Below are 26,346 nucleotides of genomic sequence, written 5' to 3' on the forward strand. Positions count from 1 at the left end.
ACGGGTAGATTGCCCGCCACGGCTCTGTAGGCTGACATTGGATGCGGAAGATGGCAATGAGTACGACTGGGTTGGTTGTTAGTCTTTTGTGAGCCCGATCCAGACGTCGACATGAACAGAATGCATGGCCGGTAAACAACGACGCGCATCGACATTTGTAGGTCCGGTTAGTGTGGTAGCCTACACCAGGACCATGGGGGTCATAAAGTCATGGGATATCAATTTCAAGTCTCCGCCAACAAGAACTAGTTGAAGTAGGAAACAGCGCTGCTACCAGTGTACACATCCAAACCGTTTCATCCTGCACTTGGACAAGACCAAACCTTCCCACCACCTCCCGAATTATGCTCCCGGCCCATTCGCCCAGCATCCTCGGCTCCAGCTCGCATTTCTTATATCGATAGATTGTAAGAGTACTCATCCTCCATGTTCTGACTGACCCAGAGAACAACGGAGCTGCACGCCATTAGTACCTTTGATGCACGAGCATGGGACGAGAGACGTACCTGAACCCAACCAGCGCATTGCTCACGATATTCTCAATGCCCATTCCCAGCGCAGGCATAGAAACACCAGGCACCACAAACTTGAGCACAAAGACCGTCACGCCACCAGCCATGCCGCCTGCGAGGGCGGCAAACCCCAGGAAAAGCACCACCCGAGCCTTCCACGCCACCCCAGATCCGCTATAGCTGAAGGAGTCGGCGCTCAGGCGTGTCTTCTCAACAGAGTTGATGATGAGCATGCCGAGGCTGGAAAAGACAAGCGGGAGCCAGTCGACAAATTTAATGTGGACGTTGGAGCCGTTGCGGGCGGATTTAGACCATACGGCCGAGTCGAGCATGACGTAGAATGCGAGCGAAAACTGCCACGGCCATCGGATCAGTCGCGAATTCCCAACACGGTGGAGGCGAGGGAATAGACGTAGAGGGAAAAAAAAATCTTGCATCCTCAGCATAGTAGTCGCTGGCAACTTACCAGAGCTCCTGCAGCGTAGACGCCCGTGTTTCGTGCCCAGACACTGTTCAGCCACTCGGGCTTTCGGAACTTCCAAAGACGTTCTTCTGCCATGATGCAAATGCGTCCACGTAGATGGGTTTGAATCCGCAGGTCTGTAGGTTCGAGACTCGGCGCCGGCCGGTGCTTGGTTGTGTCGAAATGGTGATGTCGTTGCTGGTTTGAAGCTGTGGCTGGCACTGGCGGAGCATGACGAGGCACAAAACGTCAGGGTCACGTGGGGACGTGACTCTGTCTGGGCATGCTCCTGTTTCCACCGACAACGCCGAGATCAAAGGGCCAAAAAAAGGAATTACAAATTAAAGAGCTCAGGCGCAAAAAATATATGACAGTTTTAGCTACTGATATCGCTTTCACTTTTCAATTCCATCCACAATTTAAGCGTGGAATACCGCCATGTCTGGCCCGAGGCCGGCACTGTCGTGGAGAATCGTCGCTCGTGTTGCGGTTATACGAGATGATGGATCTCGGACTGCGCGGACTGTTTGCTCTGGCAAGCAGTTTCAGGGAGCCTGAATCGATACTCCATAATGCCCCTCTATCGGTCGGTTCGCATCAGAATGACCAACATTATTAGCCAGTCGGGGGAACATGTTGGTATGAACATGTTCTTAATTCTGCATGCTTGGCACCCCATTCGTTTGTTCAAATGTCAGGGAGATAAAAGTGGGACACTGCCCGCCCCTGCACAGTGAGCACCCTGCGTCGGCGGTTGAAGTGCGGCGGAGCCTCGCATGTACCTGCTGTCTGACGCATCTAAATTTTGATGGCTCCTGCCAGTGGCTCACTAGGACGGTACGTACCTCAAGGGGGAGCCGTCTAGACAACCCTGGAACTGGGAACGAAACAACACTGACCACCTGCACTGGCACCACTCAGCCGTCCAGCCGCACCGTCGAGCCCTTCTCTTCTTCTTTTTTCCTCCCATACCATCGCCATCGCCAGACCCAGCGTTATTTCTCCCGCTGGTGCTGTTCCTGGTGCTGCTACCAGCCGACATTCTTTTGCACCATCGCTACAATATACTGTTTTCTTTGGCCCTCTCCGACTCGTCTTGCTTCGCTTCCCCTCGCTCCCGCCCTGCCGCGTTGCCATAGCCTTGGCTTTGTTAATTCTCACCGCCGACGACGTTCGCGAACCCCGACTCGACCCAGCCGGGCCCAACAATCGTAATAGAGCTTCGTCCGCACATCGCATCGCCATCATGAGACTGGCCAACTATCTTCCGGGGCCCTCGGTGCTCCTTGCTGCTATTGCATTCGTTACCCCTGCAATCGGCCAGAAGGACACACCATCGAGCAAAGACGACAGCGCCTCGGCCACGCCGTCACCCAAGGACACTGGAAAGTCTACGCCGTCCCCATCTCCTAGCAGTAAAGAGGAACCGTCAAGCGAGACTCCATCGCCTTCGTCATCGGGCAAGGCCTCCATCTCCAACACCGGTACTCCTGTCACCACCGACCCTACTGGCAAGGCAGTCATCACTGGTGGCCCGTCCGCCACGACCGGTGGTGAACTGACGGGGTTTCCCACCTTGACCGGTCCTGGAGTGATTCCGTCATACCCACCCCCGAGTGTGCCACCGACGAACAATGCGCCCTTTATGCAGCAGTCCAGCCTTCCTGATGGGACCGTCTTCATTGCCGTCGGAGCCATCCTCGGCGCTCTGGGATTGGCGCTTCTTCTATGGCGCAGTATAGTCAGCCTCATGCTTCACAGATCCGTTGCGCGCGCAGCTATGGCCCAGCATAACGGCGACACCAAGACGGGCTTCCCTGCGCCTCCTGCTCCGTTCTACAAGTATTCTGACCATGCCTCGACCATGTCTGTGGGTGGCGGCGCGGGCGCTACCTCTGCTGCGTCTGCTGGCCGTGGAGTTCGTCGAACCAACCGCGGGCCTATTCCTTCCGCAACGCCAAGCCAGTCTAATTTATTCTTCTCTCCCACTGCTGGTACTGGCGCTTCAGCCAACCGCGCCTCAACGTTTCTGCCGTCTGGCTTCTACGCTGCTGGCACCAGTTTACCGGGGGGAGGAGGCAATCAGACTAATTCGATCAATCTTTCCAACCTTCGGCCCGAATCGCGGGGCCACTACGCCAATGCCTCACGGAACACCATGGATATTTCACCTCCCGATTCTCCTGGAGTTGCAGCTCGCCGGGACATGAGCAGCAGCTCACTCAACCTTGCACCCGGTCAGCGTGCCCCGAGTGCCTACTTGGATGATTTGTTAACCGACGATCCCAATGCATTGCCGCCACCTCATATGCCTCCGTCGACGGGCCCACGTCGTTCCGTCAGTCCAGGCAACCGCTTTTGAAAAAGTCATCGACAGACCTGAATGGGACAAGGGCGAAGCGGAGTGAGGCGTTTACTTGGATAAGCAGCGTGTTTACTACATTGTTTATTTTTTATTTTTTGAGAGTTGCTCAAATTTGGATTTGTCAGATCAGGGCGTTGGGCATTGTTTCTTCACCTTGTTGTGTCAAGGGTTGTCGTGCATATAAATAAACTTGTAATAAGGGGTTCCGGAACGACAATCCATCTGGATCCGTCGTCCGAGAGGATGGAACAACATTGCCTGGGCGAGCATAGGAGCCGTTAAGAGCATGAATTGTAAAGGTGATGCCGCAACTAGGGATGGCATGGTCTGTGTGGCATAAAGAGGGGGTGCAAATCGGTAACCTAGCCCATTTATGCTGTCCTAGTTACGCTTTTGAATAGTACATATTCTATATTTCACCCAGCCCACAATGCCGTTTTTCGAGTGTCGTCGGATGTAGAGTTATTGCCAGGCCGGGCTTTACATGCATTACTTGTTTGGGGGAATACGGAAAATGATTTGTCGAATTTATATGAACTTTGTGGTATCGTGTGCGCCATAAAAACCTAAATACAAGCCTGGTGTGCTAAAATAGAAAAAGGTATATGCTCATGCACAACGCTCATCAAATGTCTCGGTCGTGGACCAGTGTGTCTACATATCCAGACGCCGTTTTGGGCGTCATTTATATACATTTATTTCAACTACTCGGCGCGGCTGCATCCAGGGCGGCCAGGCTATCCCTGGCGCCCTGGATATCCTCCAGCCGGATGCCGCTTCTGTGGCACATGCTTCTAAAGATGCCGCCCTGGTGCCAGAGCGCGAGGGGGGTGTCCATCTCGGCGATGTGGCCGGCGTCCATGACGCAGATGCGGTCGTAGCCGATGATGGTGCGCAGGCGGTGGGCGATGCAGAGGAGGGTCCTGCCCCGGAAGCCGGTGGCCATTGTGTTTTGGATCTTGTCGTCGGTCTCCATGTCGACGGAGGAGGTGGCCTCGTCGCAGACGATGATCTGGGAGCCGCGGACGAGGGCGCGGGCGAGGGCCATGAGCTGGCGCTGGCCGAGGGAGAAGTTGAGCCCGTCCTCCTCGACGACGGAGTCGAGGCGGATGCGGGACGGGTCCGGCCTGCGGTCGTCGAGGGACGCGCCGGCCGGCACGAGGTGGGCCTGCCGCAGGGCCGACCACAGCGCCAGGTCGGCGTGCTCGCCAAAGGGGTCGAGGTTGCTGCGGACGGTGCCGCGGAAGAGCGTCGGGTCCTGCGGGATGATGGCCAGGCGCGAGCGCAGGTCGTACAGGCCCACGGTGGAGATGTTGACGCCGTCGACGGCGATGGTGCCGGCCGAGATCTCGACGAGCCGGAACAGCGTCGACATGATGGAGCTCTTGCCGGCGCCGGTGCGGCCCACGATGCCGACGCGCTCCCCGCCGCGGATGTGCATGCTCAGCCCTTGCAGGACGAGCGGCAGGCCCGGGCGGTACCGCATCTCGACGTCGCGGAAGACAATCTCGCCCTTCTCCGGCCAGGTGCTGCGCACGTCGACGGTGTGCAGCGGGGCCTCCTCGTCGAGCTGCGTGCCGTAGTGCTGCAGCCGCTCGACGGCGTTCATGCCGTTTTCCACCTCGGCCAGCTGCCGGATGGAAAACTGCAGCATCTGCACAATGGACAGGATGTAGCTGAGCACGAGGCCGCCGATGGAGGGGTTGACGCTGAACCGCGACGTCACGACCAGGATGGCCACGGTGAAGACGAGCGCGTTGCCCACCATGTCCAGCCGCACGGACAGCCACCTCTGGTTGGAAAAGGTGAGGTAGTAGGCGCTGTTCATTTCGTTGATGGAGGACCGGAGCTCGTTGATGAAGCGCGTCTTGAGGCCGTACGCTCTGATGGACGCCACGCCGCTGAGGCCCTCGCCGAACTTGGCAAAGACGTTGGATCGCAGCACGGACTCGAAGCGCTTTACTTCGCGTGCGGATGCTCTGTAGTACGACGCCGACAGGATAAAGAGGCAGTAGAGCGGGACAAGGGCAATGGCAAACCAGTGAAAGTAGGCTATGATAAGGGCGAAGACAGCCGTCACCATGGCGAGGGTGAAGAAGTACATGCGGATGGCATCCGTTAGGTTGTTGTCCGTGACATCCACGTCGCGGGAGAAGCGGTTGGTGATGCGTCCAAGGGGTGTCGTGTCGAAGAAGGACATGGGAGCCCGCAGCACGCGCTGCACCGCGTCTCGCAGCATCACCTGGCTCGAGTTGGTTCCCAGAACCGTCAGCGTGACGGAGAAGGCGAACATGAGCAGGGCCTGGACAACACCCAGGGCAGCGTAAATGCCAATATATTTCCCGGTAGAGTAGCCGAACTTGTCGGATGTCCACCACGACAGCCAAAGACCGGTGGCGATGTTGGCGCCCTGTGAGATGATGAGAATGGTGATGACGAGGGGGGCGTTAAAAATCGAGCCCGAAGCGCGCACGTATGCCCCGTAGACTGACCAGGGCACGCTCGATTCAGGCTTTTCTTCCTGCTGCATAAGAGCCGCTCCTTTTTTGTTCTGCTTGCGCTTCTTGCGCTCGTCGGCAAGATCAACGGGCGCCGCGGCCTCGGGCTCCTCCTCCTCTTCCTTCTCCTCGACGGCCGTGGTCTCCATGAGAGTCTGGAAGCCTTGATGGTCCCTCATTAGGTTGTCAAAGGTGTCAATGGCCTGGATTTTGCCGCCGTCCATCCATATGATTCTGTCACATCGGCTAAGGACCCAAAGCTGATGCGTGGCCAGAATACGACACTTGTCTTTGAGGAGACCCAGGATGGCATGATCAAAGATGTGCCGGCCGACGTGGGCATCCACCGCGCTGAGGGGGTCGTCCATGATGACGATATCTGCGTCAAAGTAGATGGCACGAGCGATATTAAGTCTTTGCTTCTGGCCACCAGAGATGGTAATGCCTCGCTCGCCAATTTCGGTCTGGTCACCGTTGGGAAGCATGTCCAGATCTGCCTGGAGAGCACATCTAAGGTGGGGGGTTAGCTGTTGGTACACTAGAGGCAGACTTTTTTAAAAAAAACAGAGAAAAGCCAAAAAAAAGAGGAAAAGTCACTAGGAATAACTTACGCTCGGACGACCTCGCGGTACCAGTCGCGGTCCATGTCCTTGCCAAAAGTAATATTGTTCTGGAGGGTTGTGTTTTGAATCCAGGCATACTGGGGGCAAAACGCCCGTGAAGCTCCGTATACGACATCTCCATGAGTCTTTCGCATATCGCCTGCAAGAGCAGCAAGAAGAGAGCTTTTACCGCTGCCAACGGTTCCAATCACTGCCACAAGTTCATTGCGGTCAATCTGGAAGTTGAGGCCCTGAAGCTTGAAGGGCTCCCGTTCCTCGACCAACGTGCTTGCTGAATCCTCCTCCGAGTTCTGTGACTTTGCAGGTTTCGGCGTACTTGTGCCCTCCTTGGTGCCGTCCTTTGCCCCCTTCTTTTCTTTCCCAGCGCCGGCCATGGCGGCCTTGTCCGGATCTTGCGTGGTCGTCTTCTCCCAGGTGAAAGCAGCGTCAATCATCTCGACGGCGTTGCTACCTTCGGGCCTGTAAACAACCTCCTCTTCTTTTTCCTCCTGCATCAGAAACTCCTCAATGCGCTTCATAGACGACCAGGCATCGGTGACTTGGCCCAGGACGAGGGGCAGCAGGTTGAGCGGGATGCGGAGACCGTTGAACAAGGCCAGAGACGAAAACACCTCGGCGGGGGCCAAATCGTGGTTTGACAACGAGTACACGATGAAGGAAAGCATCGAGGCAAAAATGGGCAGCGACATGCTGACGGCATTGATGGCGTTGCGAATGGCCAGCAGCACCTGGATGGAGTAAATCTCCTTGGCTCGGAGCTCCCCAAGGCGGGCTATAAAGGCCTTTTCCCAGCCGAAATACTTGACAAAGCGGACGGACTGAAGAATCTCCTGGGTCAGAGAGACTCGCCGGTCGGTGATTTTGTTGATGGCTTTGCGCCGACGGAACAGGGATTGAATGGCCTTTGTGAGCGCGGGCACACCAACGACGAGCAGGGCAAAGCCAGCCAGTGCGCTGTAGGTCAAGTTGACAAGAAGCAACACCAGGGTGATGAGACAAACAATGGGCGAGGTCCACATCATGTGGAAGAGGGCGGAAGCTTGGTCGATGCGGTAGGTATCAACGCTCATCAAGTTGACAATGCGGCCGTTTGCCCAGCCGAGGCCGTCCTGCTGCGGCTTGCCCTTTTTCGCCTTGGCCTTGTTCTTTTTCTTCCCTGCACTCTTCTCATCGGTGGCAGTCTCATTGCCCTTTTCGACCTCATCTGCGTCGTCTGACTCGGGCATGATGGACGGCTTGACACCGCCGGCCTTGGCCCTGCCGGAAATCACCATGGCCTTTTCGTAAATGAAGCCAATGAGAACACCTCTGCTCTGGCCACCTATCATCATGCCCCGATATATAAAGTGACTGACGCCGAATGCCTGGAAGATTTGCATGGCGGTCACACCGATGGCGAGGCCAATGCCATTTTTGATGGGGGGCGGAGGGCCGCCTCCGACGTTGGCGATGTATGCGTCTGTGGCGAACTGAATGAGGAAACGCAGGGTGAAGGGCGCAAGGACCTGCAGGATGGCGGTGATGAGGGCGCAGAGGCCGCCTAGCCAGAATTCAAACTTGAAGGTTTCGTGTAGGGCCCAGAACAGAGGGTTCGTTTCGCCATTTTTCACGCGGCGGCGGAAGGATTCTTGGACTTTTTGCGTGAGAGGTTCCACCGCCCGGTCGGGGTTCACCTGCCAAATATCGCCCTGTTCGAGTTGTCGTTTGTAGCCAGTCTATGCAGAATGGGTCTCGTCAGCCAAAGAGAAATAACTGACGATATGGGCAACTTGTCACGAGATGGTGGTGTAGGGACAAGGGGAAGGGGGGGGGGGGCTGGGATGTTCTTTTAGCGGCACGTGGTTGGCCGGGATGTCAGCTTGGCGGCACCTTGGGGACACAATAGGGACAATGCGACGCTTGATAGGATTCCTATCTGGGGACAATCAAATGCCACAATGCGACTTACCGTCATCAGCGGCGTCATCCACTGAAAGGTCAACTTGCTGAAGAAGCCCGCCGTGTACTCGCGCGAGACGATTCGCTCCTTGGGGACGGGCGGAACGCCGCCCCATCGCAACGGGTTCACCTGTCTGTACCAAGGTCTGGCTTTCGTTGCCGGCGGGCTAGTGGCATAGCTGGCGTCTGTCGCAACGCTCTTTGTGACGTCGAGGCGATGGGGGCTGGCCGCTACGGCAATGTCGTCTGTGTCGCCGTCGTGCTTTTCGCCCGTGGCAAGCTCTTTGTTGTCGGAATCGGATGGATCTGACGGCGCGTCATGTCGCTCCTCGTTGCTGGGCTGTATCGCCGCCGCCGCCGCGTCTGCAGACTTGAGCTCGAGCTCCTTGCTCTCTGGCGGGTCGGCCATTACGGCAAAACGCACAACTGTTTTGCAGGCGCTCCGTGATTCCAGAAGGCCAGCAAGACAGATCCGCCAAGGGATGCAAAGAAGGGTCCGCGACGGGGATTCGACTGGCTCTTGGGTTGCAAAGAAGAAAAGGAAAGGAAAGGAAGGCAATGGCCGCCCAGGTAACTCGCAAAATGGATCGGGCCTCGGGATTTGGCGATGCGCGACGCCCGACTAGTGTGCTGATAAATAGACACTGGATGGAGAATCAAGGATGGAAATTCGAGCGATGGTGGAGTCGCTGGGGTGACGTTGAGATTTTGCTATTGCTGCTTTCCCGTGTTTCTCGTCGACTTATAACACTAGAGAGGGATTGTCTGAGAATACCCTCGGCAACCGACCAAACAAGCAAAATCCGCAGCCCTGCGGAGTTTACCAACTCGAGGGAAGACAAAACGGGAATGCTACGCTACATATGTACCCTATTCCACCAGCGTCGTCTCAACGCGGACAAGTCCAGCAGGCGTGGGCAGTGGCCGCGAGGCTGGACTATTGGAATGCCCACTGCTGGTGAGCGACGGTCCGGAAACACCATCCGGACAGAAACTCTTTTTTGATGCTCCGGAGCTGCGCGAGGACTCTGCGCTCCTACAGGCCGAGATGGCACGATCCGTGTGCCATCCCTTGGCTTCTGTGATTACCTCGCAGCCTTGCAACTGGTCGAAACAATGGCCGTCCCCATAAATGGCCGTGTGGAGGGAGGGGAGGGTCAAGGAACAACGATCCAGACTTGACTTCCCTGGCCGTGGGCACCAGGCGGCCCATCGCCATCGGTGCCGGACCGGCCATCAATCCCTTCATCGCCATGAGCGCGGCGAGGGTTGAGAACGGCAGTGCCCACACTTTGCTGCCGGCATCATGCCTGCGGCTGATGTACCCGACAACCAACAACTCGCAGCCATCGTTTCGTCCTAAAGCAGGGCAACGTTGAATCGCCAAACACGCCCAAGTGGAGAGGGGCAGATTGATGACAAACCAAACGCGCCAGTGCCAAAGTCCAGGCATCATGCTTCCGTAATTTCTGGATAAATGTACATGTAGCCACTGGCGGCGTGTCGCCCTCCACATGATACGACGTTCTAGTACTTTATTTTAACTCCAGACGGAATTCCGCGCCTCTTCTGAAAGCGAAATCCGGCTCACCGTGGCCATCCTGGAGAAGCTACACAAGGAGGCGTACATGGATGTTTTGCATATGAAACCTACATGTACAGTACATATGTAGTATCTTAACTTGACCCATGGTTTGCTTGCTTGCATTGGCGGGCACAGGCGGGCTTCCATCCCTTTGACTGTGTTAAGATGCAGCGGATGTAGCGGTCCCCATTTTCCCGCGATACTTATCGGGTACCTTCATTTATAGCTATTCACATAGACTCTATAATGTAGCTCTTTATATCTAAGAAAATCATAGTAACTTCTATTATTATATTATTTCTTGGTGTAGAGATGTACCTTTAAATATTAGGTTTCTAATTGGCTAGAACGCCAATTCGTGACATCCGCTGCACCTTAACAAAGCCAAAGGGATTCGTCCCCTCCTCCGGGGCGGGATTCATCAATCATGACGACTTCTATAAGCCAATGTGGGCTGAGAGATTGGTACACCGCAAACAGCGACTATCGAAACTCGGCCAAATTGAAGTTTCTTTTGCGGATAGGACACAAAGGCAGCATATTTATACTATGTGGGTGGGACGTTTTCCTCGCGTCGGTCCCGACACTCCGTCTGGACCCGTCGGAACAGACCAGGGCAATACCACAGGTGTCGACGATATTCCCATCTCCATGACGAGAGGTCTTTCCAGCGCGCTCAGCACATCGATTTCCGCATGGCCACATGCACGCTCGCAACCACAAGCGCTACGCTCGCACGGCCGGCATGGAACTAGCCAGAGCTTGCAATGCGAATATCGAATCAATACTGAATGATGCGCTGCCACTCCGTACTACGTAGTGCCAGCTGCCGCGGTGGAGCTCCATTCACTTCAATGTTCAGATCTGCCCCACTATTAGCAGATTTCTCTACACATCGTCAGTGCCATCGCGAAAGCTCCCGCCGCGCACCGCCTCGCGACTCCAAAGCCATCGACACCTCACGCAGCGCCGCACCCACGCCAGCCAGCTCCCACGCGCCGGCAAGCACAATCCCGCCATGGCCGCCGACGAGCTGCCGTCCGTCGCCGTCCCCGGGCACGTCCTCGGCCCTGCCTCGAGATACACCCCCGGCCCGGGCACGCACACGCACCAAGGCAACGTCGTCTCCTCGCTCCTCGGCCGAGTCCACGTCGCGGCGCCCGCCAAGGCCCCCGGCCCTGCGAAGCGGCTCAACAAGATCACCGCCGCCGCGGCGGAGGAGCTGCCCACCGTCTCCGTCGCCAGGCACGGCCGCAGGCGCGAGATCCTGCCCGACGTGAACAACGTGGTCCTGGCGCGGGTGGTGCGCCTGATGCCCAAGCAGGCCATTGTCGTGATTCAGCAGGTGGGCGATACCGTTCTCCAGACCGAGTGGCAGGGCGTGATTCGCGTCCAGGACGTGCGCGCCACGGAGAAGGACAAGGTCAAGATGTACGAGTCGTTTAAGCCGGGCGACATTGTCAAGGCCCAGGTGGTACGTTGCCGTTACTGCGTCTCGATGGACTTGGATGAATCGGGTGGCTGACTTGTTTGCGTGTAGATTTCGCTGGGAGACCAGGCGAATTATTACTTGTCCACGGCGTCCAACGAGCTGGGCGTCATTATGGCGGCGAGCGAGGCCGGCAACGACATGGTGCCCGTGAGCTGGAAGGAGTACCGGGATCCTGAGACGGGGTTGACCGAGCCGAGGAAGGTGGCGAAGCCTAGCTGAGGGGTTTGCGGTGAAGACGGCTGGGATTGTACTGGGCTCAGCGGGAATACTTTACGTACTGTACGCCTGCGGTGGCTTCGGCCGTGGTTGAGTCGCGGCCAGACTCTGCGTTTGTACGCTCCGCCGCCGCTTGACTCGACGATATGAGGCGATTGAGATGGGAGGCGGCGAATCGTGGAGCCGGCTGCCTTTATGGGGCGTACGGCTTGTCTGGGAGATCTGGCTCGTCTGCGGGATGGCGAATCTTGCAAGGACACGCTGGTGCCATGGAATGAGGGTGCCAACTTTGCGCAGGCGCGTATATAAGTAAGATTGACGATTCAATATAGAAATATACCCTGGCTACAAATGCCGAGACGTTGTATTGATCACGGACGAGTTTGTTGGTGGTCCGGATATTGGTCCGCTGTGGGAGGACAAGTATATTTGACTAGAGTACGGATCTAGCTATCGTGCTCTATACTGTGATGTCCTTGCGCATATTGACGCCGAGTGCCGTCGGGCCATTTTAGAGTCAGTCGAAATGGAAGCTGGGAATTGACGGTATCTCGGTCGAGATTGGGCGAGGGTTGTTTCCTGCCATACAAACTCTGGCAGCAGGACGCGAGGTATAAACTGATTTCTCATGGTGAGAGGGAGACAGGGGAGAACAGACGACTGCTTTTCAGGTTGGCTAGCTAGCGTCTACTTTGGAGCTTACAAGTTTGGTTGAACCCAAGGCATGCAGGTCCGACCATTGACGTGTTGATAAAAGACATGGACCGAATAGGCAACTCGCTCGTTGACACTAGCCAACAAACTGGTGGTGTTTTCCGGTGTCGTGATTCAACCGGTTTAGCAGTCGAGTTCCACTGCCCATGGCCGGGGAAATGCCTACATCTCGGCTCGAGACGCACCTCGATTCACGACACTGAGCCAACGTGCATGTAAATAAAAGGAGTGCAAGGGAGAGATTCAAATACGACATGGAACGTTTCACAGGATACACGGGAGGCAGCATGGATTACGCCGAGAGAGTATCCGGACGACGTTGACGTGCTCCAATTCAAACGTACCAGAGCTAGAACTTTTCCCAGACCACCTACATGCACCATTTTATCATGCCCAACCCAAGACGTCATATGCCCAACTCCACAACCCATGATTGTTTATTCCCAGGAGACGGATTGCGCAGATCCACGCCGGGGTTTTTCACTGGAAACCCTGCCGGTTGTCAGCACCGCCAGCCAGACAGCGGGACAATGGAAGCTTCTATCAACTCACCTATTCGCATTCTTGCCCTGCCCGGATCCATGCGATGAAATCGAATCGTCACTCGCAATGTCCATGTTTGCGATGCTATTCTGCGCCGCCAAGGAAAGTTCTAGAGAAACATTTCAGCATTCAACCAGCGAGCATCCTAGGTGGAATCCGGCTCATGTGCTCCCAACGTACTCTCGTCGATGCTGATTTCCTCCTCAATGTCCTCTCTGCTCCTGCGCCGCTGCCGAACCCGCTCCACCGTTCGTTTTATGTAGTAATCCATCTGGGCGAGTAGCGCGACCAACAACCAGTAAAAGCAGAACCACGCACAATTTCAAACATTGAATACAAAAAATTCAACAGAGGAGGAATCTACAGGCAGCCCCGTCCTCTTTTATCCCCCAGGTGCCGGTATTTACACTGTCTCTGGCGCGGAATTTCTCTGCCGCCCCTTGGCAAACCTTGAGTTCCGGACGGTTGGAGATCCCCCCCCCTTCTCGGCGGCAGGCCTTCCGAACCCGTTCTTTTGGGTTTTGGGCGCCGCGTCGACCCCGGCACGTCTGATACATGTCTGTTACAGAGCGCTTCCGCGGTCGTCAGGGTGGGACTTGTGCAGATCTGAGCCGTCCGCGCCACCGTATCTTGACAGGTGAGACCGAGATTGCGAGTGGAGGCCCCCGGCAGAAGGGTGGCTTTTGGAGTTTGCGGCATGTCGTCATGGCAGCTCGCGCCGAGACAAATGAAGTAATGGAGAGGGCAGACTTGCCCGTCGCGGCGCGGTGTTGAGACACGGCCTGCGGGCAGTTATGCATGCCATCGACGGCGGAGGCTGCTCGTCGTCGACGGGCTTGGTGGGAAAAAGCAGAGGGTGAGGGCTTCAGTGTTGGCAGGAGTCGGGGGTCGGGACCTGGTTGGAAGACTTCAATGTTGAATGCTGGGCGGCCCTGAACCCGTCGACGCCCGTGGGAGGCTTGTGCCGCAAGGTTTGGTGGCGGCCGATGACGGGTTTCAGGGCTACCGTTGACGTGTCCCGCTGCGATAAGCTTCAGCCACTTGCTTCGCTTGTGAACACGACGTGGTTAAATACTGGACCCTGCTTTCTGGTCTTTCAATGCTGGCTGATTTCGTCGGTGCGCGGCAAGGCAACCAGACGGAATGGGGCGGCGTGGCCGTGACGGGACATCGGAGACATGCACCACGGCCAGATTGACTGCATATCTGCGTCAAGACGCAAGACGCATCGATGGCTCACGGTTTCCAATGGCAAGACATGGACGGCGCGCAATCGAGCATGATTCTCGTCAAGGTCATTTGTAGCACTAGTTTGAAAATAAAGGCCGCCCGTGTACTATTGATAGCTTACATCAGTTCATAACGTCATAATCTCACACCGTCATAACATCATTGCCCGGTATTCCCGTCATCATGCCGCCCACGGCTCCTCGACCCGTCACCACGCCTGCGCCGACGGTGCCCATCCTTGGGCCTCTGGGCATCGTCTTTGCGTGGTTCCATCGGCCGCTGCTTCTTCTTCTCCGTCTCCTCCATGGCCACCTGAAACCCCTTCCTCGCGACCTGCTGCCTCACGCTGTTGGGGTGCTTGTGGCCGAGGAACCCGTCGACCAAGGCAGACCCGAGCGATGCCACGGCCACCTTGGCGCCCTTTGCGCCCTTCCATTGCCCCGGGTCGCCGCGGCTGTCCAGCGCGGCCGACAGCCCCGTCGACACGGCCGTGATGGCGCACGTTCGCACAATCGGATTCTGCCACCACTGGGACGCCGTGGCCTGCCACGTCTGGTGCCGAGGCGCCGACGACGACGTGGACTTGCTTCGCCGGGTGCCGCTTTCCTGGGGCATCCTTGCGTGGCGGCTCGGCTCGCCACGGCCGCGAGTCGAGTCTCGGTCGCTCATTCTGTCGTGCGAGCGTGGCCGTCGCGGCCGCTGGCTCCGAGACTCTCCATGTGCAGGCCGTGGGCTGCGTGCCTCGTATGCCTCCCGGAAACCCGTGTGATGCCCGCGTTCACGCCCGCGTCCTCTATCCACCTCGGGTCTATGCACCGGCCGTGTCTCGCTGCGGGGGTAAGACGGCTCGTAATGCGGCGGCGGGAGTCGATCATAGACACTGTTCGCTCTGGGAGGGTGGCCGGACGGATGCCAATCCTGCTCATCGGGATAGCTTGCTCCCCGGAAGTGTTGCGGAGGTGGTCCGCTATGACGCCGGCGCCGGGACGACATGGGTGGCAAGGATGGTGCATGTGTGTTTTTGAAGAGGGAAAACGGTATGCATTCGCCGGCGGCTCGACATGTATTGAGCTCTGCGGAGGGTGCCAAGCATGTATATAAATTGGAGGGTGTGCATCCTTTTCTTGTCCGCGTGTGGCAAGAATGTTCGTCCTTATCTTGACCGCTGCAACGAACACAATCGTTGCCCGTAGGGTAATAGCTCTTCCTGGCAGTGAGGACGTGCATCCAAGGGATGTCCGCCACGACTGCTGGGGTGTGACGATCGACCGGCGATCGACGCACGATGACACTTGGGATCCTGTTTTTCAGGGCAACCCGCCGTTCGCTGCGAGACGTACGTCATGCAGTCTGCTTGTTGCAAGGCTGCTGGTGTAAAGCGGTGAAGTGCGCGCCAACGAGAGCTTTTTTTTATTTCTTACTCTGGATTCCTGTTTGCCTTGCCCGGGTGGCCGAGCGACAGTCTGGTGGCATCGCATCTACCGAGGCCGATCGGGTGCAATACTCTCCTGGCATGACGACGCGGGCTGACGAATCATGGGGTCTCTTCTGAGATTGTACACCCTAAATACTGCCATATATAACGGATCATTAGTAGCTTCTGGGAGCTAGGGCTTATGCGCGGATATGCTAGTAGTCAAGCTAGATAACGTCTGGTAGATGCCTGTTTCTGCCCTGCCCGTAGAATAAGAAGTAGAGACGGCAGTACTGTTTTTGCACTGTCAGCTCAAGTTTCAGTTAGAATGCAGCCAGATGAGGTCTCTCAAAAAGTTGATGTAATTGTGCATTTGTAATGCAAGAATGTTGAGCATCGCCAGGGCTCAGGAGCGGTCAAGTGGTCTGGTGTGACTCCGCACATGCACGTTGAAGACAGTATGTCATGCTTGGGTCCGAGCCCAAGGCGCATTCCTCTGTGAAACCATGACGAGTGCCCATGCTAGCTCTGCCTGTCATTGGCTTCGGAAATTGGAAGCATGGCACACGGCCGGTTGATCGATCCACGGAGTGCGCGGTAAGGAAGGCCATTCCGCAACAGAAAGGAAAGACAGAAATGGAAGAGGCAACTGAACGACAAGACATTGAATTGAATATAACTCATGGACGTGCCTGATGTGAGACCCTTCGCATCACCATGATTGACCATGCTATTCTCGAGGTAAGGGATGCAGTCAATCTGCCACTCACGGCAATCCCGTGATCCCCGGGTAGGGTACTGGGTTTGGGCGGATGAGGAGCAGGAGGCACTCTACTCTGATAAAGGTCAACGGTATTCGGCGAGATCAGGGACCTGGCTATCGCGCTCCGTGCTACAATATACAGTCAATACGTTCAATGTTGGTGCATACTTCTTGGTGGGCTTCCATAGCCTGCCAGACTGTCTGTGCCGAGCCACGCAGGTGACGGTGTGTCGACAATATGCCTAATTCTGTTTGGTAGACTCACGAATATGCCCAGAAACTGAAACGTCCTCCTCTGTCCGTCTTCTTGGTACCATTTGGACTACTGTGGTGTACCTGCGTTTTGCTGTTTGGTATGGTTCAGTGCGTCGCAAGGCATAATGTGCCATCCCCTGGTGCATGTATATCGTGGACAAACCCCAGCAAGAAGCACAATTGACATTTTCTAGTTGCAAGTCCTTACTACACTGCATGAGTTTTATGTGGCCCAAGACAAACTAACGAAATTTTTCATCCAAATCACTAAATAACCAGTTAGCATCAACGCGGAGCATAATATTAGGGGCTACGGGGATTTCTATGCTTATACCACATGCCACCTTGACCTTGTTAGCATCCCGCTTGACTCGCACCGTTCATTACCTTTGCCGGAATTATCCACGCGTATAATGCAACTGCCATCTCTCGTATACAGCGGGGAAGCAGGCTGCATGATTCGTCAAATGAAGATGATGCGCCAGCGTTCTTGTTATCCCTGGGCCAGACTTGACATGGGAGCTGTAAAACAGTGCACCCAATCTGCCACTGTAGTCGAGTAGTAGAAGCAGGTTGCTTTGCTTCATTGACAGAGCGTTCTTGCCGTACTCGGCAGACAAGCATCAAGCAATTACAGCCAACCAAGTCAAGTTACTTGGTTGTTGGACACTTATGTGCCCAGACTTGATAAATAGCATCATCGACTGTTGAACGGATAACCCAGACTAACATGTCCATGTGTAAGTTGCTTAGCTTTTAATATAATCATTATATTGACCTAAGCTTTACTTATAACTCTTCAACTCTGATCACCTGGTTACGGTCTACAACCTATCACCAATATAATAACTAATCGCTCAGACTGACCCCCCAGTATCTCTGCCAACATAAACTACGACTAGTTTATCCCTTGGGAACCTAAGCCGTTACACAAGTGCTTACTACTCTCAATAGCGCTAAAAAGGTCGTGCCCTATCCCGGTATTCGTGCAATATTATCTTAGGAGATAACTATATTAAGCATTAGCGGCGTATACCTTAAAGTGCTAGCTACTCCTTGTTAACACTTGCCTGGGGGAGAATATATTAGGTTGGTTTCGTATAGTCCGGATTTTGGCCAGATGAATGGAAAAACTTCTCTGGTGACATGGTGTACATCAAAGAGCCCGCGCCAATCAAGGACAACCGTATCCGACCCGCCACTGCAAATAACAATGGACAGTACGCAAGCTATTCGCCTGATTAGCGATATCAACCCCAAGGTTGGCATCCTCATGCACTGCGATAGCTGGGGCCACTTCTCGGAACACGGTTCACAAGCCGCCAAAGTTTTCGAGACAGACAGTGCCAGGGATAAGATTCGCTGGTTAAAACCAGGAGGAAAAATGCGCATCATCTGATTTCCCGTTCTTCTTGGGCCTTCAATTGTAACGCGGTTGAGTTGCTGATTGTTCTCCCTCGTTGGTCGCCATTCTGGTGTCTCGGGGTGGACAGAGGCAATATCTTGAAGTCGGATTGGATAAACGCATTGAGATAGGAATACCCCTTCTCGCTGATATTTTTGATGACTTTGTTGGAAAAAGTCGCGGAATTCAAATCACCGGCTTGCTGAGAGTATTCATATGCAACCTTGCCCGGAAGGCCCAGGGAGGTCGCGCCGAATAGTTTCATTTTTTTTTGAGTAAGGTATTCAACGCTCCTCATTATCAAATTTGACTTTGATCTGATGGCTTCTTGCTGTACTACATTTGCTTCGCCTAATCGCCCTGACCAAATGCCGCCGGAATCCAGTTGGATGGCGTATACCGCACATATGATCCAAAAAGCCCAGTAGTGAGTCAGGCTGTTGGCTACAGTAATATCCGGGTACCAGATATCCTCCGACGTAGGAGGTGCTACAAAATCACGCCCATACGTGGAACTCAAGTTTGCCGAGTATGAGTAACGCCAGCCGTCCAGTCGCCGTATGATATCCAAAAGCTTGTCGATGCAAGCGGAAAAATGGTCGTGCTTTGAAGTAGCCTCCAGCTGGTCTATAGCTTGGAGCAGTGACGGTATGCACGCCCCTATGGACATCAGCTCCTGGAGAGGCTCCGCCGGTGAGGTTTGAAAGGGAATCGTGCACCACTCAGCTGCCTCCAGAAAACACGCCCTGCGGTATAATATAAAACATATAATCTGTTGGAAATATCAGCTTCATGCCCAAACGATACAAGATTGGCGTGTAAAAACTAACCTGTGAAGGGCGACACCCTATAAAGATTCTATGGGATGTGCCGTTGGCGTAATAAGCTGGTCCTCGGGATAGCATCAGACGCGAAATTCCCCCAATGTGAGCTCCGTAACTACCGCATGCAGGCACCATTATCTTTGGGCGACAGTAAGCACGAGTCCATGTAGGTACCGTATATCCATGGTCATCATACCTCGGATAAGAATAAAAACATGATTGCGGCTGAAAGCTCATCCGGGCCTTCATTCCGACCTCTTGTCAAGGCTTGTTGAAGGGAACTGAGAGCAGTTCCGTGCGCCGCCAAGGCATCAACAATAGGGGCTCCAAGAGGCCTTCTGCAAGTTGTCATGGCAACTGCAAATGCCTTGATAGAAGCCGTGAGTGCGTGACCGTTTGGTCCGGACGTCTTGAGGTCTGGTACCACTTCAATCCAAGAGCCACATACTCTGGATGGAGCTGTGAGACCCTGGCTCTTTGCATTCGTTTCATCGCGCCGGGGTATAAAGTTTTGAACGACCATCGACAGAATGTCATTCATCGGCCAGGAGAGAGGTTGGCCAATGCCCGGAGTGGGCAGACGAGGCTCAACGGCGACTTCGGACAATGTAATTCGTTTTCTCCCGGCTGTCCTTCGGCCCGTAGTCTGTGGTTCCGCGAATATCAAGCCATATTGATATCCACCACACTCGCGGCTGCTTTTAAGACACTGGGAACAGGATGGCGATCGTCCGTCGCACTAAAACCGGCGCGTCAGTCCAAGGCTGTCTGCGACGGGGATTGAATAGAGGATAACATACAGCAAGCTTCCTTGCTCTACACGTATGACAGATTGTGCGCTGTCTAATCTTCATGATGTATTCGCGATGAGATGCAATCAAATTATTGCCAACGTTGTGGTGGTCGGAAGGGTTGTGACGCGCGACGTGTCCATGGGTAGAAAAGACGATTGAAGGCTTGTGGATACTGCAGACTAATGCCGGGGGGCTCGCGACCCTGCTTACTAAGTGATCTGCACCGGGAAGAGATTCCGCCGGTCCCGACTCCCCAGCCTCGTCAGGTGACGTTGAGTTCAGAACTCAATACTGTTGCCATACTGTATGTACAGTGTACACCCAACTGGTTACTTCAGACCCGAACGTAGAGGCGAGCATGGCGCACTGCCCAGACAAGGAAAGAATCTGGTCAAATCTGCCGGCTTCAGAGATGCGCCGTCACCCCGACGCTCTTCCCGCCCCTTGAGACGAAGACGATAACATGCCTGCAACTTCTGAAGTTCACCATTTCTTAGTCAGTCTGAACGCGCCTCGCACAAAGTTTGCGATTCGCGCCAAATCGACGGCCGCTCCCCCTCTTTTCTTTTCCCCACGTAAGCTTACTGCGTACGCGGCAACGTGGAGAGCCATACTAAGCTTCACGTAGCGCATTACAGAATACTTTTACCTGCAGTTCCGTTTTATGCAAAAGCCCTCTGGGGAGCGATGCGGGTCAATCGGCGCCAAGAGCCATCACTCGAACCCTCTCCACGAGGAGCTTGACAGGGTCCATAGACCCAGTGCCCGCCGCTTCTACGAGAGACACGTCAAAATCCTCCTGTGTCAAATACCTGTTTGTGCCAGGGCCGCTTCGCAAAGTAGCATGTCCGTGAGCTGGACAAAGCCCCTCTGGCGGTGTGGCAATGCGGCCGCTGTAGCATGTAACGATTTTTAACATCTCTTTCGCCCGACCGCGGGCCCTTTGCCACACAAGCATTTCGACATTCATGCGCCGGCTCTTGCTTTCGATGGCCAAGGCGCGCGTGGCCAATCGGGTTAACTCGGCTATCTCAAGTTGCACCGCCCTCTTATTGGCTGCGTTGTCTGGCAGCTCCACACTACCATCGCGATAGTATTGAGTATGATGGTGACCCCTGTCGGAAACGGGAAATTGTTTCGGAGTGCATTTGCCCGAGGACGGGGGCGGGGAGCTGCAGAGCTGACGTCGCCGATATTGAGCCAATGGTAGGCCTTCTTTGGCACACCGGCTTCCCCTACTTGGTCATGTGTTTTAACTCCTGTGAGGGGTTAGTATGTGGTGTCAGAGGGAACTATATCCAGAGGGAAGGTTGCATCCGGCCAGTGTCTGCTTTACCTCTGGTACGAAAATAGTCTCATGCGAGCGTGCTGTTGGGCTGTCCCAACTGCTATGTCCAAGGTCGATCATCGCAGGTTCGCACCCTTTAATCGATTTCTGTTCCTGATTATCTCCCATCCGAATAGTTTTGTTGCAGTTGAGAACACATTCTGGAGTTGAAATAGTAATCTCGGTAGAAGCCCCATCGTAACCGAATATACAGGCTAACTCAGACTTGGGCATACTGGGTGGAATGTTCGAGTCAGCTTCAAGACCGAAGTTTGACCTTCCTGGAGTTGCCAGCACTGTGTTACAGCTCTTGTTCTCCAGGAAGTCGCTGATAAAAGGCAGAGTCAGATCTAACTTTTTGGTAATCTGAAAAGAGTCGAATGCTCTCTCATAGTCAATCAACAGCGATGAGATTGACTGTAGCTGAACGTAATCATCAACCATGCTTGTCAATATTAAAGCGACCTCTCAGACCAAACAGTTATTTGTAACTTATATCCGAGGGCACAAGACATTTTAAAGACTAAAAATTATAGTTTCTTTAAGCAGAAGATTTTCTCTAGCTAGTATTTAAAGACATAGGATACCAATCCTTTCAAACTTGCGTGAACATGCCGCTTGGGATATTTAAGTATTTGAGGCACTAAGTCTCAGGCATAATAGACTTCGATATTCCATATTATACAGATAATTTGAGGATTAGCATCCGTACCTGTGCATTTGCATGATGTTTCATAGCAACAAGATTTAGATAAGTTTTGTAACGCAAAGACAGTTGCGATTTAGTTACTTTATCATAGAGTGACAACGCTATCGATACATTGAGTAAAGCTCTGGAGAGTGAAACACACGGAGTCATCCACCGGGAAGTTCCATCTCGGATTGAAATGAGTACCAGGACGGCAAGGTCGGCCTGAAATGTAACGTTGAACCGAAACCACAAATAAAGTTATTGCAAAGTACATTTATACATTTACACTGTAGGCAATAATGGGAGCATGCCGGTTGCACCATCGCTGTTTGGCTTGTCCAACAACCAATCGCAAGCGTAATAGTGCTGCGGTGGTGTGTGCCGCCAACACGTTTAATCCTTAAGCGCGATGGTGGTGCTGTCGGTGGTGGTTTTTTTTTTCTAAGACAGGCATAAACATGTAACAAATCTATCAAGTGGAATGCCCCACGTTGCTATTCGATTCGATGACGTGAGAAGCTGGGCCAGTATTTCTTCACTATATAGGTGCTGTACTATTGTCTATCTAAGATAACGAAGAAAGGAGGAAAATATTCTCGAGGCTCGTCGTGTGGCGGCTTAGGCAAAACCGATCTAATTACACAATGTTAGGCTGCTGTGGCGTCCGAGGCTTCGGCCCGGCAGAGCCTGTGTCCACAGCCCTAGGCATAGCCCGCGACGATACTTAGCAATCTGGAGGTTTGTGACTATACAAATGTCAAGTTCGTAATTAAGTGCTGATTATTGCGCATTACGTCCGACGAACTAGTTGGCGACGAAAGTGAAGTCTGAAAGGCCTCTAGCGAGTTGATTCAACTAGCTAGTCCTTAAGCTGTTTACTATTAAAAAAAAGAGAAGTTTATATAATAATAACACTTTATATCTTCCTAATATACCTCTATAAAAGCTTCTAAAATCAACCTGCTAGGGGAGTTGGTGATAGGCGGCACAGCCGCCGTTCAAGCGGCTTGACCCGTTACAAAGTCGACGTTTGGACCTATAATAAGGCATATGCTAGCTGCAAACGGTTTAAGAATCCTGAATAATACCAGGCCAAAGTTCAGTTTGAGGCCCCAATTATTGAGATATCAAAACAAGATTGGTGTTAGTCCAGTAACTCTTCAAAAAAGAGATACTTTCGCAAGAAACACAAATGGTTTCAATGGCCTTGTTTCTCTCGATTGAATAAGTAGCCTGGGAGGTTCGATCTACTAGAGACATGCTTCCCCTTAGTGTTTGTGGCTCTGCACGAGTTGGTTGAGAGTATTTAAGGCGATAATAATTATTTAGCTTTATATATATAATTATATATAAATTATAGAAGAAGCCTTTGGGTTTTCTAAGAAGAAAGAGGTAAAAAGTAAAAAGCAAAAATACCTTACTATTCCTTAAACTTCTCAAATTTCCTTGTACACTGCTTGCTGTTAGACCTGTTTGCCCGTAGGTAGCACTAGTAGAAAGCGCACCTATAATAGAGAAAGTTTTAGAGTCGAGCTGTTCTATAAGTTCGCGTCGAGGGATAATAGTTCCAAGAAGATGGTCTTCCGACGGAGTGCAAAATAGACCCGAGACAGCGTCTATAACTTTGACGTAACTGATAATATAGTGAATAATACCACGATAGGCGACTCTAAATGTTTTCTTTAAAACCTGACTGGCCGCATGCTGGCTAAGATCTGGAAGGGAAAATATCAGTTTAGCTAGCCTAATATATAAATAAAAAGACTTATTCTGTTCTTCGTTGAGATTATTACTGCAATATGCGGAAAAGGTTTATATTAAAGAAGCTGAAATCTTGCATAGCAATAATTTACCTTGGCAATAAACCCAATCCAGTCCGTCACTCCAGGTTTTAATACCAGATGAATACTCTTCGTAAATAAAAATATTACCGTCCTGGATAATATTATTATACTCTGACCAATGAACTGGCCGAGGGACATGTAAAAGCAATCCACGTAGACTAGCCTCGACAAGGATCAAGGCATCAGTTGGAGATGCTACATAGCCTTTCCAGGATGGGGGTATCATCTTGTGTAAAATTGTGTAAAAGAAACAAGGCCCGCGGGAAGAAGAGAAGAAGAGTTCGCCAGCAGTTATCCGTTGAGAACTTATTGTAAGCTGAGTGCACATGTACAGGAACTATGCAGAGCGTATAAACGAAAATGCGGATAGCTTACCGACAGTATTTATCTCTATTTCGTGAAATTGCCGTTGCTAATCTGTAAGGAAATCATGAAACGCACGTATCCAATCAAAATTAAGCTCCTGATTCTAACATTGTGCCTATTCCCAGTGTGGTGGCATAAGCCGAACTTGGGTCTCCACTGTGGAGCTAATAGGCGCCAAACAGTATCCATTTTTTACGACGGAAATGGCCCAAAACGAGGAGAATATCTTGAGAAAACCCTGGAACAATCTATCAACAATGACGCTAGCCACGGCTCAGACTCCAAAACTAGCGCAAAAGCTGAAGGTCGAGTCTGTGTTCGAGTCGTTTCATGGGTGAAATGGCTAGAGTGCGGGTCGGTCAACAACTGCATACAACTGTGACCGTACAAGGACACCAACAAGGTCGAGTGCGACTTGGATAAAGCGATTGTTCACAAGGAGAGTAAGAGCTTCCAAAGGAAGTTCTGACTCAAGCTATCTAAGCCCTAAAGTGGGGCCGTTCCCTTACAACAACTGCAGGATGGGATTCCATGCCGAGGCAACTTCGTAAAGCGGGAACAGCATGATATTGAATAGTACTATTCGGTGCTTTGGAGCCTCGTGTCTTTAGGCAGCCCAATTCGTAGGGTTGCCCATACGTAGAATATGATCACCATCTGTCCGATAAGTATGCCTCTCTTGATTGAACAGGCAGACTCGACGTAATTGCTGCATGACACAAAATCATCCGAATAAGAAATCAAGCGGGCTGGGAAACCAGGATAAATGACGTGAACAGAACCCTTTTGGCAGAATAGAAGCCGCATATATAGCTATACCCCTGCAAAAACCACCAAATTTGGTTCAAATTACCGCAGGTGCCGTCTGCGGCTAAGTGGACAGGCCACCTAATCTGGGTCGACCACTCCGCCACGATCCATTTGCATGCGTTTTTCCACACCAAACGCGAATACCAACACATACCGAGGGTTCGAAATTCACCCTTTTCGTCATGAGCTTCGCACCCGATGCACCGCAACGCGTAGTGTCGATTCGGCAAGCCGCTGCGAACTGCTGGGCCAGTAAATCAGCCGTTGATCCAGTTGCTAAGGCACTTGAACCAAGAAGCATGGCATTTCTAAGCCAAAGACCTATTCTTAATGATGATGAAGGCGAAGCCCTCATTGTGTATGTTATTTGGATACAGCGGGGTGAATTTCCAGCTATAAAAAAAAGTGGAAAACGCTGCAAACACCTTGCGAAGATGACGAGACCCTGATGCCCCTTATTTTAGATCATCATGGTTACTGGGCCTCGCAACCAATTTACATACAAAAGTGCGGGTGAGGCTGTCCCGGTATTATGAAGGTGTCCCGTAATTTTGACCCAGACTACGTGGCTTGTCCACTTACTCACAGACGGGTACTCTCCTTGTGAACAATCACTTCGTCCAAGTCGCACCCGACCGAGGTCGTGCCCTTGTACCGTCAAATCAGCGAAGCCGCCCACGCGGCTTCAACGATTTTACCTTGTCACTGCAAAAAACAACTATAACTAACCTAATTAGTTTTAGAGATTGCTTGTTGTTCTTGCTGATCAAGAAGAAAGTAAATTTATCGCGAATGCGCCTTTCAGCATATGATGAGCGGTTAATACCAATTTAAAGGAGACTTTACCGTGATAGTGTGATTTACCGGATACTAGGAAAATACTTATTCAAAAATCGGGTAGTGCCCCCTCTTTCTTCTTCCCCCTCTTCTCCAAAAGTCGGCCAGCAATGTTGGGACTACATTGTAAAAGCAGGAGCCACTATAACTGGTCTGAGAATGTATTACGGCACCGACAGTTTAATCACCCTTACCAAGTGTTCGCCTATAAAACTTGGGGACTCAAGCGAGTAGCGATACGAGCCATCGAAACTGCCGCATGAATTCCAAGCGATATCGAGACAAATTTCGGCCTGGAAACTGACACAGAAATCAAGATTGCTTTGTTCAATATCAATCATTGGTTAATCTTGGTGTGATATCTTCGCGCTTTGCGCTAGGACTCCATGAACCAAACAAGTGGCGGCGGCCTGCATACCAATGGTACCACCTACTGTGCCTTTCTACGGCTTACCAGGGAGCAACCAAAATATAACTCAGAGACCTGGATGGTTATATCGCACAGGGGGCTCGTCCCATGAACCAAAAGCTGTTTGATGCAGGACCCAAATCAGAGAGGAAACGGACAAGAGCAACGATTTAAAAAGGACCAAGGTAGCAGGTGGAAAAGGAAGCCAAAACGCGAGTCATTTGCTTGTTTTTTAATCAAGTGAAACATGTATGTGCGAAAAATATCTTCACACCATGGCTTTTGTTACGAAGCAGGGACAAAGTGTTTGTCGCAGAGCCAGACGGATTAAGCCTGAGACGTCTGACCTTGTACGCAAAGCATCAAAACTCTTTGGCAATTCATGAATGTAACGTAGTATTCTATTTAATCCAATAAATACCCTTCAT

General features: G+C 52.7%; 8 protein-coding genes across 8 annotated transcripts; 2 read left to right on the top strand and 6 right to left on the bottom strand.

The window, feature by feature from the left end:
* Window positions 1-392: 392 nt before the first annotated feature.
* VPS68 (Vacuolar protein sorting-associated protein 68) lies at window positions 393-1,071 on the bottom strand (the record flags this gene model as incomplete). Its single annotated transcript, XM_014688644.1, has 3 exons — window positions 393-456; window positions 507-865; window positions 979-1,071. The coding sequence occupies 3 exons, from the start codon at window positions 1,069-1,071 to the stop codon at window positions 393-395; spliced, it is 516 nt and encodes a 171-aa protein (XP_014544130.1).
* A 1,150-nt stretch (window positions 1,072-2,221) lies between these two features.
* Window positions 2,222-3,337, top strand: G6M90_00g107070 (uncharacterized protein; the record flags this gene model as incomplete). Its single annotated transcript, XM_014688643.1, has 1 exon — window positions 2,222-3,337. The coding sequence occupies one exon, from the start codon at window positions 2,222-2,224 to the stop codon at window positions 3,335-3,337; it is 1,116 nt and encodes a 371-aa protein (XP_014544129.1).
* A 703-nt stretch (window positions 3,338-4,040) lies between these two features.
* Abcc5 (Multidrug resistance-associated protein 5) lies at window positions 4,041-8,808 on the bottom strand (the record flags this gene model as incomplete). Its single annotated transcript, XM_014688642.1, has 3 exons — window positions 4,041-6,348; window positions 6,450-8,176; window positions 8,410-8,808. 3 exons carry the CDS (start codon window positions 8,806-8,808, stop codon window positions 4,041-4,043), a joined length of 4,434 nt encoding a protein of 1,477 aa, XP_014544128.1.
* Window positions 8,809-11,002: 2,194 nt separating this feature from the next.
* Exosc1 (Exosome complex component CSL4) lies at window positions 11,003-11,695 on the top strand (the record flags this gene model as incomplete). Its single annotated transcript, XM_014688641.1, has 2 exons — window positions 11,003-11,458; window positions 11,525-11,695. The coding sequence occupies 2 exons, from the start codon at window positions 11,003-11,005 to the stop codon at window positions 11,693-11,695; spliced, it is 627 nt and encodes a 208-aa protein (XP_014544127.1).
* A 1,148-nt stretch (window positions 11,696-12,843) lies between these two features.
* Window positions 12,844-13,220, bottom strand: G6M90_00g107100 (uncharacterized protein; the record flags this gene model as incomplete). Its single annotated transcript, XM_066131717.1, has 3 exons — window positions 12,844-12,898; window positions 12,959-13,058; window positions 13,130-13,220. The coding sequence occupies 3 exons, from the start codon at window positions 13,218-13,220 to the stop codon at window positions 12,844-12,846; spliced, it is 246 nt and encodes an 81-aa protein (XP_065987863.1).
* A 1,118-nt stretch (window positions 13,221-14,338) lies between these two features.
* On the bottom strand, window positions 14,339-15,172 carry G6M90_00g107110 (uncharacterized protein; the record flags this gene model as incomplete). The annotated part of the gene is made up of 1 exon (XM_014688640.1): window positions 14,339-15,172. One exon carries the CDS (start codon window positions 15,170-15,172, stop codon window positions 14,339-14,341), a length of 834 nt encoding a protein of 277 aa, XP_014544126.1.
* A 2,830-nt stretch (window positions 15,173-18,002) lies between these two features.
* G6M90_00g107120 (uncharacterized protein) lies at window positions 18,003-19,694 on the bottom strand (the record flags this gene model as incomplete). Its single annotated transcript, XM_066131718.1, has 4 exons — window positions 18,003-18,788; window positions 18,847-18,978; window positions 19,037-19,579; window positions 19,641-19,694. The coding sequence occupies 4 exons, from the start codon at window positions 19,692-19,694 to the stop codon at window positions 18,003-18,005; spliced, it is 1,515 nt and encodes a 504-aa protein (XP_065987856.1).
* A 1,175-nt stretch (window positions 19,695-20,869) lies between these two features.
* G6M90_00g107130 (uncharacterized protein) lies at window positions 20,870-21,405 on the bottom strand (the record flags this gene model as incomplete). Its single annotated transcript, XM_014688639.1, has 2 exons — window positions 20,870-20,893; window positions 20,971-21,405. The coding sequence occupies 2 exons, from the start codon at window positions 21,403-21,405 to the stop codon at window positions 20,870-20,872; spliced, it is 459 nt and encodes a 152-aa protein (XP_014544125.1).
* Between the last annotated feature and the right edge of the window lie 4,941 nt (window positions 21,406-26,346).

This window comes from Metarhizium brunneum, chromosome 7 (genome assembly GCF_013426205.1).
Source record: "Metarhizium brunneum chromosome 7, complete sequence".
In the NCBI taxonomy this organism is placed as follows: domain Eukaryota; kingdom Fungi; phylum Ascomycota; class Sordariomycetes; order Hypocreales; family Clavicipitaceae; genus Metarhizium; species Metarhizium brunneum.